The sequence below is a fragment of the Leuciscus leuciscus genome, assembly GCF_965113295.1.
Source record: "Leuciscus leuciscus genome assembly, chromosome: 3".
NCBI classification, from domain to species: domain Eukaryota; kingdom Metazoa; phylum Chordata; class Actinopteri; order Cypriniformes; family Leuciscidae; genus Leuciscus; species Leuciscus leuciscus.
In genome coordinates this window covers 41,400,662-41,416,633 of record NC_138727.1, presented here as the reverse complement: position 1 = coordinate 41,416,633, position 15,972 = coordinate 41,400,662, and the positions used below count along the sequence as shown (strand labels likewise).

The following is a 15,972-nucleotide window of genomic DNA, read 5'->3' as shown; positions in this document are numbered from 1 at the left end:
TTTTTTTGTTTTGATTTTAGGTTTTATTTTACTTTATAGTTTTAATGTGGTTTTTTTTTTTCTGTATAAACAGTGATTTTATACTGGAAAAATTGGTAAGCCTCAGACTCAGAATTATCAAAATGAATGAGAACAAAGTCAGGGTATTTGAAAATGAGCGGTCTTCTGTTTTATGGTATAGCTTATTGGTAAAGTTAGTTTTAAGTTATTATTTTTAGGCTATCTGTTTTTCAACTTTGCACTACTTGTGTGAAAGTTCTGTTTTATACATGTTGGAAGTGTCATGTCAGTGACAGGCTATTGAAAAACTTTTTTAAAAGTCATTCCAAGATCTGTAGGAGGTTTGAAAATGTTCATGTTATTAAATAATTTTTATGTTATCTTGATTCTATTTTATAAATAAATTGACATCTCCGTTTCACTGCTATATGTTAGAATTAATTTGCTAGTTGAGGTTAAAAATTAAACCGGATCTGCGTGTAAAAGGAGATTATCCTTAAACTAATTGTGTTGTTATCTAGCTACTAATAAAATTAAATGCGCAACCTACAGCTTCTCTTCTTTATCCTCGACCAAATAGGCCTAAAGTTAGTGAAACTGTTCTCTTTTTTCCCCGGAAGAACATCAACTTTTATCAACAATAAAACTTGAATTATACCACTCATCTTATATGTACTACTAGTTGCGAGAGAAAGAAGATTGCCGCCGAATGGCAAACCATTCCATTAGCCCGTTTGCCACGTCTTCAACTCAGCGGCTTAAAGAATTCATTTAGGTCAAGAATGAATCGCAGAGCTGAAGAGCAGGACAGGCACCTTTTTGAGTTTCAGTCTTTTATAAAATACCGTGGCCTAACATGACCTCACTTGAAATAAGAATTTGTGAGCCATGTAGTAAAATCGTATTCTTTTCAGTATATGCCTAATCTGACTTTTAATTTCATCACTCGAATAACCACAAATTACATTTACACTTTTAAAAATTGTATTTCCGTTTGATCTCCCAGAAACACATCAAATAAATCTCAGCTATTCATTTGAAAAAATATTAATTGAACAGTCTGAGTAGTTTACTTTAGGTAGGCTGCATGGTTTATAGCCTAATAAAAACTATAAAACTGCATGCACAAATTCAGTAGCACTTTGTAAAGTCTATTAACACTAACTTTTATTGAAGTGCCTAACTTAGTTCACTGTTAGGCAATAAATGCCCGAGTTTTTATTACTTTTTGTAATTTAGATTTGAGGAAACATCCTCAGGTGGATCAAGCCGCATGGTCTGTAAATAATCCTGAGACTTAGTCCAGTATGCTTGGTCGTCGGAATTTGCTGTTGTCCAGTGTGATTTTGTTGGCTTGCCATGGATAATTCCTCAAGAACATGCGACTGTAACATTGTTAACGAGACTCACGTGTTTAATGTTTAATCCGAGAGTGTGATTGATAAATAGACCTATAACTGATTCAATATCATAACAATAACGTTCTTAGTACAAAAAAAGGCAGGACACAAAAGGTTTCTTTTGAAGCAAGTGTAAAACAGAAGATTTAATGACACTCGATAAAATACTGGTAGCTTACTTAATTGGCCAGGTTATGCTGAAAAGGAATTAAAACGAAAAAAAAATCTAAAAGGAATATACATACAAACATGCGTTAAATGCAAATTAACCAATACATTCACTTAAATACGTTTTCATTGCTCATTTTAAAAATTAGAGGGCCATTTAAAATACAAATGCATGCATCAATAATCTATCTTTGGCAGAAATGTAATAATAATAATAATAATAATAATAATGTAAACCTTAAAACATTAGTGTTATAATTCCCTGCCATGTGAAGACAGGATGATTGGCACTGGCATTTCTGCCAGTTTGGCTGGGGTATACTAGGTGTTATTTTTTATATAAAATTGTCTACAGCATACAATAAATAAAATAGGTTTTGCATAGAAATGCAAGCCAGCTTCTTTACTGGCCGTTAGCTCAACAATGTTCTCAGCAAAACACACAAAAAGGCAGAAAATGCTTATCAAAATTGGGCCGTGTTGTCGGTTCTGTTGTAAGAGCTAAGAAAACTGCATGTGTCCCTTGCGCGAGGGTCTTTTCTAAGTCATATATCTCCATCAAACATACTGAAATACTTGCTGGCATTTGAGAAGTAAAAGTAAGGCGCACTACCTCCAGGATACACGACTGGCAGAGGCATTGGAAGCATGCACCTTCCGAGAATATTATTCTCTTTATATAAAGCTGGGAGCGGTACCGTCTTTCCAATGTCACCGAAATCGCTATTCGGTCCCTCCAGGTCAGTAGACAGTTGTCTTTTTAATTTATTCCGTCGATTCTGAAACCAGATTTTGACTTGAGTCTCGGTGAGCTGTAAAGAGTTCGCCAGGCAAGCGCGCTCTGCGCTACTCAGATAGCGTTTCATGTCAAACGTAGATTCCAGTTGGAAGATCTGTCTTTTTGAAAATATAGTGCGTGTTTTCTTTTTCGTCATCAGTTTGTTTTTCTTGCCGTTGTTCTTTTGTTGCGCGTCGTCGCAGCTGTCCGTGCTCTCGCTGCGCACGTCCACGGTTTTGAGCGCGTCCACTCTCCCATCTCCATCTATGGTGACTTTATCTGAAAGCCAGGCAAACGCTATTGATATTCGTTCTAAACAAATACAGCACTACTAATAGCATATTATAGCAGTTTTGTGCCTAAATTCAAAAACATATCTTACCAATGGCGTGCAATCTTGCATCCGACCCATCTTTGCATGGACCCTCGCTCTCTCCGGGATGATGCAGACAGCCATCCCGACACACCACAAGCGTAGTCTTTGATTGACAGCTGTCAAAGTTTCTGCTGCTCGACTTGGAGTTGAGAATATTATCAATGGTGAACTTCAAAGAAGCGGGTCGACATGACGCTTCCTCCTTGCTCATATTCTCCGTTAGATGCGGGGTCCTCGTTGTCCTTGTCTCTTTTTTTGCCGCGTCGTAAACTAACGTCTCGATTCTCCGAGCACCATCGCTCCACGACGTGCAGTGCTGCTGCGTTCGCCTAGACTGTTAGTCCACTGACCGGAAGAATACGATTCTCCATCGTTTATTGGTCACGAGAATCAGACAGCACGGCGGCCAATGGCAGAGGGGGGTGGGAGCTAGAGCTCAGACCTATCCAGACATCTGGCACACATAGGCTATATGAATCACGCTGCCTACTGTTTTTAACGAGTGCTCTTAATAAAAGGAAAGAAATTTAAAGTTTTTAGCAAAGGCCAATTTTGCGGACTTTGCCAGCTCGTTTGATGATGTCAATTTGAGAAGAAAGGGAGCTTGGGCTATGACTTTTTTTCAATTGAACTTTCAGTTCACACTTAAGTAAATGATCTCATCTAATAATGGTTTTACTTCTTGCACTTCGTTAGTGTGTAAGATAATAATACGATTTGTAACTTTTTTCTTTTCTTTTTTTTCCTCTTTTTTCCCCCTCTTTTTTTTTTTTTTTTTTACCAAAGTTCATTCGTTTTTCCCCCCTCATATTTTTGTTTTTATTTTGTGGCAATGCATTGTTTGTGAAAGAAACTGGCATATGATTCTTTCGAACTATCTTAGCCGCAGGCTACAATGTGAATATTACAAAAATGAACGATGGCCCTCACTTTTTATACATTATTGATACTCAAGTTATTTTTAAGTCGTTATTTCTTCGTCCTTTAATAATTGATCTAATCATTGTGTATTGGACATTGAAAGCATGGACTATAATGTTGTAATAAATATTATTTTATTGAACCTTTAGTCAGTCACCACAATTAAGATTTCATTCTTTTCTTCTTGTTTTTCTTATTCGGGAAGACGATAGTTTTTCAAAATAGACCTTGAAATACTTCTGAAATCATTGTTAACTATATATGAAAAGATTGTGTTTGTCTAAATATGATTCCAAATTCTAAATATGATTCCAAACAACATTATTTAGGCTAAATAATAATTTTAGATCATTATAATGTTGTCAAAGTGAATATGCCCAGTAGCGGGCCTATACTCAAGAGTAGGCTACATTTTAATGAGATTTATTTGTGAACTCATGTATGTATACATTTGATAGGCTACGTAATTAGGTAATATTCGTTTAATTATTTTATGTAAACTGTACATATTACATTCAACAGTGTTTTGATTTAGTATTGCTTTTTCTGTTGTGTCCGTAATAACGGACTGCATTTAAGAGGGCCTATTTAAACCACACCTTTTTTTTCTTTGTTAATTTACTGCATTGTGCTTTGAAAATGTGCTAAATTTGATTTACTCGTTTAGAAAATACCCAAAGTAATCCAGATTAACTGGACACCTGTGGAAATACATTTTGCATGATGATTGGTTTTCAAGCTGTCCCGTGAAGTCCTAGCACATTCATATAAGTCTTAAAAACCCATTTACAGAAAAATCATATTGCTTTAACGTGATTCGTTTATTAAAATGTATAATGTGAAAAGTGACAAAACTTATAAATCAGTGGTTCTGAATAAAAATAGGCCTATATTTGCACAAAGCAACTGTTGCCCTTATTTGCATACAGGTGAGGGCCCCCATGCACAGAAGATTATAGACATAACAGTGGCAATTAATACAAACTTGTCTCTCTCTTGTGATAGGCATTTTCTTTTCTTTGGATGCAGCAGGCATTATACTGCAGTTTCCAGCATGATCAGTTATTGCACCAATTGATGATAATTGTCATTGGGTCACTATTGTCAATACTGTCATTTTCCTAAGATCAGACAAGGCCTGTCATCTGTGATGTTATTAAATTCATTGAATGAGCAAAGGACGATAACGGATAGTTCACTGAATTCGAGAAGCCCATGATTGGGGGCGAGACTGGAGACACGTTAAAACTGAGTGTCGACATGGGGGTCGTTTTATCGTGGTACAAGATGGGCACCCGTACAATCCGTTGGGAGTTGTGGTTAAAATTAACAGCTTCTAAATCCGCGGCCAATTGTCTTTTCCATTTGTTTCGGCGGTTCTGGAACCAGATCTTCACCTGTGTCTCGGTCAGGTGCAAGGAGGCCGCGAGTCCCGCGCGCTCAGAACTACTCAGGTATCTCTTCATGTCGAACGTGGATTCTAGCTGGAAGACTTGGCTTCTGCTGAACACAGTTCGGGTCTTTTTCTTCCGGGCCGAGCCTGACTCGGAAGTGTCGGGACCTGAACGTTCATCGTAGAGCTGTGGAGCGTCCTCTCCCTCATCAACCACACACTCGCTCGATTTTCGGTCTACTGCTCCGTCAAGAAGCTCAGAGGCCACGGGGGTGTCCCTGTCGCTGCGGCAGTGTTCACTGGAATTGCGGGTTTCTTCTCTTGGACCTGAATAGAGATTGAAATGAATGTGTTTATAAGTGCTTAAGAAATGCATGTTTATTGTAGGCAATTTGATCAGACAATGTGATATAAAAAAATCTGCTCGCTAGCTCGTAATCTAGGCCCGTTCCCATATGTGCATATTGTATCAATCTATAAGCAGGCAACTTTCCCCCTTGGCTTTCACAGCTTTACAGAGTTAACGAATCAGACAAACCAATTGCACTCTGAAGCCTTTAACGAGTTTGGGAAGTCTTTCATTGCGACTCGGCTGCCCTGCGCATTCGAGTTGCTTTTGTTGGTTTTACCTAATGAGGCTTAAAACTCATTTGGACCTGCCAGAGGGACAATTGCTGCTGTACTAACACGGAGAATAATGATTCAGTTGGGAACTAATAATGAGCAAATCAGCCTGTTCCATCAACGAAAATCACAGCCCATTCGAGCTTGTGCACTCATTTAAATTAAGTCATCCATGTAGAGATCACTGTTCTGCTTATGAAACCTCTAGTTTTTCACTGACTATATTATAGGCTTCTTAATTTGTCACAATAACGGTGGAGTTTTTAACTATAAACTTACTCTCAAGGGTTTCCCGTCCATACCACTCCAGAGGTGACTGTGTGCTCCGACACATCTCTGTCTTGAAGCCTGTGCTGCATGCTTGACTGCACATTTCTTTCCGATACGCCTTAGTGCTGTCCTTAAGAACCGTGCCATCGCTATCCTTTATAGGACGGACAGACTTTTCTGTCCTACAAGTGCCAAGTATATTCTCGATAAAAAACGACGAGCCCCTGGATGTGGTGGAAGTATGCTGTTGTTGGCTTTTGTCATGCATTTCTCGTACAAATATACCAGTAACAGCAGCCGCCGGGTGATTCGCGAATACTTCTAAGCAAAAAGCAACGAATCCTTTCTCTCCGGATGTCCCCGCTCAACCATCGCTTCAGTTGGACGAAATCCTTCGTGCGTCCACGGCGCCAGTAGAGAAGCGGGCGCTGTATAGTGGGCTAAAGAAAAATCCAAATCAAGTCAAATGCTTAACAAGCGGAGGGCATTCTGCTATTGGACGATCACAATAGCAAATGGGATTAGCCTACTCGTGAAAGGGTATTACCGGCTCCGGTTCGACATCGCTTTTGATCGTGTCTCAGGGTCGGTGGAACCCCTGTCACATAGAGCTGTATGTGGGTCAATTAGAGAGCAAATCAAAATACAGATAGTGGTTCAGCGCATCGCGTCAGCTGGGGATCTCGTAGAATCGGATGCTGCTCCGTCTATTGGTCGGATGGGTCGCTACATCACAACGACGTTACAGCAAACGCCACTGTTTGGCACGCAGGCAGCGAGACAGCCTTCGTCGGGCATCCCAGGATATGTTGTGTTTGGTTTATGCGTTTAAATAAGTCAAATGGGATATTTAAACCACAACTAAAGATTCAGGATTTTTTTTGGAACTCATGATCTGTAAACACTAAACATTTTAGCTACATCAGCCAGACGTTTATTTACTGACCCATGAAAATCGTTTTAAAATATTTTTTCGAGCGTTAACAGTAAATTGCAATTAAGTTCCTGGCCCTCACTGTACTCTAATTGGACAAATAGCCTACATTATGCATTTGGTTTTCTGGTTCCATGGTTACTTATTTGAGTGCATGTGATTTGCAAGCATATAATACAATTAAATTAAAAATTAAAGCAATTCGAAATCATTTAAATTGGTTAAAAAGTTAATTATAAATCTATCTTAGCACCTCATACTGGCACGAAATTTTTTAAAGTTTTTTAGAACCTTAAAGGTTTCTGTCAAGCGCTTGGGGTTCCCATCATGGGATCATTTTGTGGCTTTGTTTCATTTTGTTTGTTCATTATTAATTTTAATTTAATTTTACGAAATAAACAGCTTATAAACATGTTATTATTATTATTTTTTAAACATTAAACAAAAGTATTATGCACTAATTTAATACATTTCTTGTTATATAGCCTAGAACCTTTTTGGCATAAAGGGTTCTTTAAAATTGAGTCAAAAACCCGATGGTTCTATTGAACCCCATTGAGCGTTATGCGCTATAAAGCATAAAAACAAAACCATGCATAATGCGTCCAAAAGTGTAAATACCTAGCTGTTACTTGATTCTTAAAATTACCTTCATTTGGTGTGGCCAACGTGATATATTTGTTTTGGTTCACGTATGTTGAATAATACTTTTGACTTAAAATTAAGGAAATAGGTTGTGACAAAAAAAATTTACAGCATGTGATTTGCAACACTTAATTAAAATATAGGCCTAACTAAATGAAAATAAAAGATAATTACCTAAAATAATATAGATATAAATTGTTTCAAATGTCTGAGATTTGACGTTATATAGGCAACCGCTTCAGGACAGCAGGTCAAATCTTAGTTTGAGATAAATAACGTTGGCTACTATTCTGGCCTTAAGGTTACCCAAAATAGGCAAAACGTATTTTAATGATCATGATTTAGCGAGGTCACGGCGATTGGTAAATAGCGTGAGATTCAGTAGACTACTTCCGTTAAGTTAATACATGGAAGACAAATAGAAAACTCATACAATCCACAAAATAAGTTGGTCTAAAAAAGGATTAGGCCTAGCTATTTGCAGAAGTGCAACTGTGAAATTCTTGGATTTTGAAAATAAGTTTATATTGTAGGCCCTAGGCTACTAATTTCCTTGTTATTTATGACGTGATTTTTTTTTCTCGCTCTTTTTTCTATATTATGTATTAATAATTATTCGACATTATTATTGTGGTGGACTTCGTATAATAGCAGTCATTGTCGTTTTTTATTTTTATTTTATTTTAGGTGAATTCAGGCTAATTGGGATACTTTTTTTGCCATTGAGATGACTGGGGAAAAGTGTCCCACCTGAATATGCTTACGTGAAGGTGAAAGGTAATAATAGCCTAATAATAACAATAATAATGTAGGCCTAATAATATAAAATAATATGTAATAATTATATATATTTTTATAAATAATGTAAATGTAATAATTTAAAAGACACTACAAGTAGCCTAAAAGGAAAAAGATTATTATCAGCTCATGGTCTATATGTTAATTAAAGTTCATATAATTCTACATTACAAATAGGCTAGGTCAACGTTTATTTCGTCTTGTCTGATGATAAACTATGACAACAATGGGTGCAGATGTATTTTCTAAGATTTTCGTACATGAACATGTAACAACTTTGACATTATGAAAATCCTTCATTTCTTCAGCGTTCATGAATTACCGAGGTCACAACCTAATCATCTTACGTAGGCCTACTTTTTAATTTACGGATAGCGTGAAATTGAGAACTTAATTGTTACATCCTTTAACTTAAATGTGTTAAATTAGTCTATATGTCAAGAATTAGGAATTTTCACTAGCTTATCTTTAAATCATATTGTTGAAGCGCTAAATTAATGTTCTTGTTTACGTCACTGCATGCTTTTCATAATGGGATTTTAAAACCGATTTTCGAATTTGCTGTTTAAAGTTAAGAAATATATTTTCCTAAAATTACAAAATTGATAAGAATATCAATCAGAATATATGTTATATGTAAGATTCTTGTCAGCGGTGTGGCGTGTATTTCAGTTTCTTTTTCACGATGGATAAATAAAAAAATTGTGTTCATCAACAGCTTGTAATCATTGTGGCATTAGCCTATTGATTTCAGCAAAGAGTAAGTCTGTCTCTTTTTTTATTATTATTTTTATTATTATTATTATTATTAAACAAATCTATACATAGGCATATTGGCCCAGTTGAGGACTCAGGGATGCATCAACTATCTTGGAAAATAAAATTTAGCCCGAGAACGTCTAATTTTTGGCAAATATGCTTCAGCAGGCTGTGCTTGGAATGGTCTCATGCAACAGGCAACAATAGGAAAGGCACTATCAAAGGCACTTACTGTTTTTAAACATGCTTCAAGTTTGAAAATCCATATTGTGATATGCTACATATGGTGTCAAGCAAAATTATGTCTACAGTGTTTTCTCTGCGACCACTTAACCCACTTACTGCAGGTTTTGATGTAGGCCTATTGACTGGGGGTCCCTTCTCTTCTTTCCCTCCTTTTTCTTCTTCTTGTGAGTGAGAGGCAAAGATTATTTAGCTCATATTACTGTGTGTACTTCGGCACTTTCTCTGATATGGCACCAAGTCCGACCCCCTATGTGAGGGCCGGCCTCATGGGCATGTAACCCCACTGATCCTTATCTAGACTGGCATGGCCTTTTCACACTGCTGACCAGTATTGAGACCTTTAATGCTTTCCTCTCTCTCTCTTTCTCTCTCTCTTTTACTTTTTCTCCCCCAACACACATATATTTCTTCCATTTATTTAACTACCCTTTTTGCCCTCATTGTCTTTCACTATATGTCACAATTCTTACCCATCACATGAACTCATCCCTCCCCCATTTGTCCTTATGTTCACATGATATCGCTATTCTCCTAATAAGCTTCAAAAGACCACATGGTGTAACCATATTTCCTTCCTATGATGGACCGAGAAAGGAAACAGGCCAAATAAATAGTAATCAAGTTATAAAAGTTAACGTTTTTCTTCTGCGCCTTCATTTCAGCTTCTGTTTGTTAAGCTCCTTGTGCATTTTCCTCTGGGCATGGTGTGATGGCTCAGTCTAAGCTCTCTTCAGAGGCATACAGTACTTTATGAATAGAGAGTATTAAAAGACTTTTATACAGATTAGCATATGACCCAGTTCAGCTGGATTCTCCATCCAAACGGTCACCCAGTTGTTTCTTGTAAAGGTGCTTTATCGCTGTAAGTCTCCTATAGTAAACCAGTCTGGTTATCATTATGACTATAATCATTCCACTGCCACTTCTTTCTGCTCTATCCACAAATCTTTTAACCATGTTGAATTTACACAGGTCAGTCTTAAAAAAATTATAGTATGCCTTAAACATCTGTCTTGGCTTTGAAGGCATATGGGGTGTCTACGAAGCCCCATCTATTGGTGGGGTTACAGTACAGCAGGTAAAAGATGTGTGTGATTCTATAATTGGAGATATATTTTGTTCACTAAGAGAAATTCTTTCCAGTATCTTGTTGAAAACAAATTATATTTTAATAATTCAGTGCTTGCCAAACACACTTGTGTACTTCAAACACACTTCCTTTTTTATTTTTTTTATTTTTTTTTATGAAAAAAAAGAAAAAAAAAGAAGATTTTTTTATATTATTGTTTGTCAACACTTTTACAGACACATTAGGCGGTGGTACCAGAGTAACAGGGTTTGATGGTAACAGAATTTACCATTTAAAACTTTTTAGGCAAAAACTTCACTTGCTTGCATAAATGCTAAGAGCACATGGCACTAATGAAATCATGATTTAAGTCAAGTCAAGTCAAGTTTATTTGTATAGCGCTTTTCACAATACAGATTGTATCAAAGCAGCTTCACAGTATTAAATTAAAATAATACAACAAAGTTTGTTTCAAGAGGAATTTATTGATTGATAAAATTAAATTAAATATCCCCAAAATATCCCCAACTGAGCAAGCCAAAGGCATAAGCTCAAACATATTTTGAACTACAATAATCCGGGATCACCAGTGATCCCTGACGGGTAATTAAAAGACTTTTAAACAACCCACTGTGTGATCAGTGATACATTCTGTTTTCCTTTTGATATTGTGGTAACAGTTTTGATATTTAACTAAATAACTCTTGGTGTAAGAACTTTTTAGATTAAAATATTTTCTCAGAGAGAACACACATACCGTTCAGTGCTTCAGACCTTATCAGTGAGGGAAAGTGACATCATTCCTGTATCTTACAGTTTAAAGGCAAAGACAAAGTATATACAGTAACAGAATTGATGCAAGACTGACTCATTTGGACAACAAGAAGTCATTATTTTCAGCTATATAAGACACTTTTTACAGTAAATATTATATTCTGTAACATCTTGTGATCCATGACAAGGAGTAACAAATTATTAAAATAATAAAAAATCTAACCATTTGAAAAAAAATAAAAAAAATAATGACTTTGGACACCAAATGTACCTGCAATTATAGAATCACCCATGTGCAGTTGTGGTTCATCTTACTCCTTTTCCTAGACATTATCATGGGCACATTATATTTATTTTCACATATGCAAAGTCCTTTCAGACTTTTCTCATGAGCAAAAAATCAAAGTGAGGACAAGTATTATGTTAAAAGAATGCAGAACCATCGAGACGTTTGTTACTCTGTTTAAGTGCGTAACACACCCTGGGTAGTAAATGATTGTCATTTGATCACTGGATTTACAGAAGTAATTTCACTTTTCAGAAGTGTTTTCTCAACATTGCAACATTGCGTATAAACAACTCCTGCTGAACACATGTATTATTACTTGAATCATCACTAAGGGAGGCATTTAACTATGTATTGCTGTCTTTGGAAGTCTTTTGTCTTTATTTTATTTTTTTTATAATTAAGTCGTCAATAATAATAATAATAAAAATTAAGTTCTCATTTCTCTGACACGCAGGTAAACAAATGAAACATTTCATCTTTTTAGTAGCAGTTTTATTTTGATTTGTTTTTATTTTAAAATGATTTATTTACATTTTAAATTATGATTTAATTATTTACTTTTCATTAAACTCACAAACCCCATGCAGTTCCATCAGGAACCCCAGTCTGGGAAATCATGACGTAATATGATAATGCACTTCATGTTGTTAATATGGTACAAGATTGTCCTATTCAAATCAACGTGATAAACAAGTTAGGTCAAAAGTAATCTAAAAGTAATCAAAAAGTAGTCAGATTATATCACTTTTAATGTAATGGATTATGTTACTAGCTACAATTTTTGTCATGTAATTTAGAATCAGTAACTGACTAAAATTTGGACGTAATGTAACCAGCACTGAACGGTGCAGGCTGTTGGAGGCTTTGAGCATCTTAGTTTAACCATGAGTTTTTTTTATTTATTTTTTTTATTTTTTTTTAGCAATGAATATATGATAAAAACATGTACTGGCTCCTGTTAGCATCAACTGTGTTTAGTGTTCCGGGAGAGAATAAGGCAGTCATTAGAAATATATATAGTCTTTTTTTCCCCAAAAATCATCGAAAAATTAAGTGACTTTTGTCAGTGAATTAACTTAATTTTCTCATGCAGATATTCTTTCTTGTTTAAACTTAATTTTGATAGGTTTGTTTTGGCTTGTTTTTTTTTTTTTTTTTTTTAAACAAGACTTAATACCTAGTTGTTGCTTCTTTAGTAAATGCATCTTGATTTAAGAAAGTTTAGATATTTGTACAGTAAAACAGGTAAAAAATACTTGATAAGAAAATTATATTTTGCAGTGTAGGGCACCATGTCTCTGACCCTTGTAAGTTGTTTCAGTTCAGAAACAAATAATTAGAAGTTCTCAAATGCATTTCTTTTGTAGAGCAAATGTTAAACATAAGTAATCTTGAACCCAAGAGACATGAGTGTTTCTCATGTCAAGGGAGCAAGGGACTCTCTTCAATAAACTCAAATGCATTTAAAATTTTATTTTTATTTATTTTTTACAAACATTTGAAGATTAGTTTTCACCATAAATATGAGCCAAGGTCAGGACAACTTCTGTGTTATTGTAGGAATGTTTGTCTGTATGCCCGGCTGCACCGATGGGTGGCACGCTTGATGTTCGTGCACAGACAGAAGGTCAGTCAGTCATGACTTTTATATGATCTTTAAGGAATTCTTGCTGTTTCCTATAAAAGACAGTAGCCGGGCTCAGGCTTACCCAGCTATGCTATAGCCTGGACTCTACATTTGACCCATTAAACTCTGCATTGACATCAGACACATTTAAGGTCCGGGCATCTGCTGTAGCTCTTTAGTGGTGCGGTCAGCCCGAACGCCCTCATGGTCTCTGCGGTTTGAACCCGAATTGAGTCGCCACCGTGAAATTGGACTTGATATATGGGCGGAGGCACAGTCAAAGTTTTGCTGAAGTCTTGCCTCTCTGGTTAATACCGCATCAGTTTGCAATTTTCTGAAATAAAGGGTTAAGGACAGAGAAGCACACATCACCAGAATTTGTATTAAAGGAAACACAAAACAATGTATTATGTTAAAAAGGCTGCATTTGATCGTAATGTATTTCTGCTATCTGAAACTATGATATTATGATATGTTGATCTTCTGTTGGTGGTTATTATTATTTTGTTATTTATATATTTGCTTAATTGAAGGAATTATTTGTACTACACTTTCTTTTATAGAAGAGGAACATAATAGCCTTGTTATTGCAAGATTTGTATAATTATTTAAGCTTGGCCTAAAATGTCAGTTTATCTTCTTTATCAGCTGGAGGTTTTTAATGAAGAATGTCTGTTTGTTTAACCTCTTCATGCTACGTTGCCCCCTGTCAACCCCAGCTCTTCACGCTGCCACAAAGAGTTGAAAACGTGAGGTTTTTAAATGCAGTTCAGATCAAACTAAAAATTCCACTGCTCAAACTCTCTACCTCAGCAAGGTCGAGTATAAAACACAAAAATAGAAATAAAAAAAGGACAAATATATAATTAAAACTGAACTGTGTAGCGTGGCAGTGCTTATTATTGTTTAAATGTATACAGTTTTTGACAAAAACTAGCAGTCAGATTTGAGTTTTACATAACATTTACATTTAATGTCAGAAAACAGCTGAAGTGTTAAAAATCTGAAATGCAAGTTAATACTAAATAAAAAAGCCCTTTGTAATAGGGAGCACAAGCGACTTTATAGTATTACAACTGAAATATGCTTATTTGCAATTAGATCTCTTAAACAGATTTGCTAGTTAATGCCGTTTGCATCACACCTTACATAAAGAATTTAGACCAAATAAATGAAAATGGAAAAACACTTTGTACCTCTAATGTTTAATACTCATTTTAAGCAGTGTAAAGAATGGATCAAAACCTCCAAACATTGCCGTGTGTGTGTGTGTGTGTGTGTGTGTGTGTGTGTGTGTGTGTGTGTGTGTGTGTGTGTGTGTGTGTGTGTGTGTGTGTGTGTGTGTGTGAGTGTGTGTGATGCAGAGCCACATGTGAACACAAATACAGTCAAGCCAAAATTTATTCAGACACCTTCCTATCCTCACTTACATAAATGAACTAAAGTGTCCTGCAACCACTGTAAAAAAAAAAAAAAAAAAAAATATATATATATATCAAAAATTATATCTGGTGTCTGAATAATTTTTGGTTTGACTGTATTAAAAAACCTAAGAAATGTTTATTTTTAATAATAGAGCGTGTAATCTTAACCACATACAAATCAATGCCTTTGATATTAAATATTCATTTGAACACTTGACATGTATTGTTGCCCGAGTGGTTTAAGATTGACTTTGCACACGTGTTGTCATTTTTCATGTCTGATTTATCATCCCAAACCCAAGTTCTGATTTCTGAGTTCATCTCCTTGGCTGAGTTTATTTAACCTGACAATTAACTGGTTGTTGCATGGGGAGATGCAGTGCACGCTTTACTGAACTGCTGCTGGATAAAGGGATTGCGTGAGAAAGAAAGAGAAAGAGAAAGACGACACAAAGAATGTGCAATGAAAAGCAAAGGCTTGGTCCTGTAAGCAAGCTGTGCTCAAGGTCATATCTGCAGCTCTTATGGTTAAGTTCCTTATTCCGATTCACTTCGCACTACACTCTTTAAAATTACACCCTTAATTACACCCTCTACACCCTTAAAAATTAAAGGTCCCAAAAGGGGGTTTCACAGCGATGCCAAAGAATAACCATTTTGCGGCTGCGAACAACACTTTAATAATCCAAAGAACCTTTGGTGTTGTGGAAAGGTTCTATGGATGTTAAAGGTTCTTCATGGAACCATCAATGCCAATACAGAACTTTTATTTTTAATAGTGTATGTCATAATGATGAGCACATGACACCGTTTGGCATCAGACCATCCCAGGACAGGTTATTCAGAGTAGATGCACTATTATTTCTAAACATGTCCGTGGAGGCTATGAACCGTTGGATCGGTTGGTCACATCACAGGCTTTGAAGTTTCCAAGACCAAGGGCGTCTGTATTGACTAATACATAACATCTTTTTTGAGAAGAAAAGGAGAACTTGGATGTCAGGAGGGATCCTCTTTCAGTCGCCAAGTCTGAAAGTAATGGGCAACTTTATTCAAAAAGACAAAGGATACGGCATTACCTCACTGTATTAGGGGGCCTGATGGTGAATCAGTATAATATATAAAGAGTTATCCTGTCATCTCTCCATCTCTGCTTCTTGAGGATGGATTGCTCATGCCTGGCCAGCCTAACTGTGGTAATTGGTGAGCCTGTTTGGGGAGTGGTGATTAAAGATGGATGTGGGGAGTGGAGGCAGGACTGGGTTAACAGAAAGCGACAGGAAAGATGAAAGGCGGTGGTATTAATGCGTTGCCCAGAGGAGAGGAGACGCTTGTTTTTCACTCCGTTTGTCACGCAAGTTTCCTGCCCCGCCCAGCTCGACCGTCGACAGGACACTCCCTCTTTCTGGAGCTCCTCACACAATCTCTCCAGCTTTGCTTTTGAATGTGTGGCACTTCTCCATGTTCTGTGCTCTGT

At 36.3% G+C, this 15,972-nt stretch overlaps 2 protein-coding genes across 2 annotated transcripts; both read right to left on the bottom strand.

Moving 5' to 3' along the window:
• Nucleotides 1-1,503: 1,503 nt before the first annotated feature.
• On the bottom strand, nt 1,504-3,037 carry hmx4 (H6 family homeobox 4). The gene is made up of 2 exons (XM_082165896.1): nt 2,729-3,037; nt 1,504-2,625 (listed from the first exon to the last, which is right to left on the bottom strand). The coding sequence occupies exons 1-2, from the start codon at nt 2,931-2,933 to the stop codon at nt 2,114-2,116; spliced, it is 717 nt and encodes a 238-aa protein (XP_082022022.1). The 5' UTR covers nt 2,934-3,037; the 3' UTR covers nt 1,504-2,113.
• A 1,416-nt stretch (nt 3,038-4,453) lies between these two features.
• Nucleotides 4,454-6,526, bottom strand: hmx1 (H6 family homeobox 1). The gene is made up of 3 exons (XM_082165618.1): nt 6,478-6,526; nt 5,940-6,370; nt 4,454-5,363 (listed from the first exon to the last, which is right to left on the bottom strand). The coding sequence occupies exons 2-3, from the start codon at nt 6,196-6,198 to the stop codon at nt 4,771-4,773; spliced, it is 852 nt and encodes a 283-aa protein (XP_082021744.1). The 5' UTR covers nt 6,199-6,370; nt 6,478-6,526; the 3' UTR covers nt 4,454-4,770.
• Nucleotides 6,527-15,972: the final 9,446 nt, after the last annotated feature.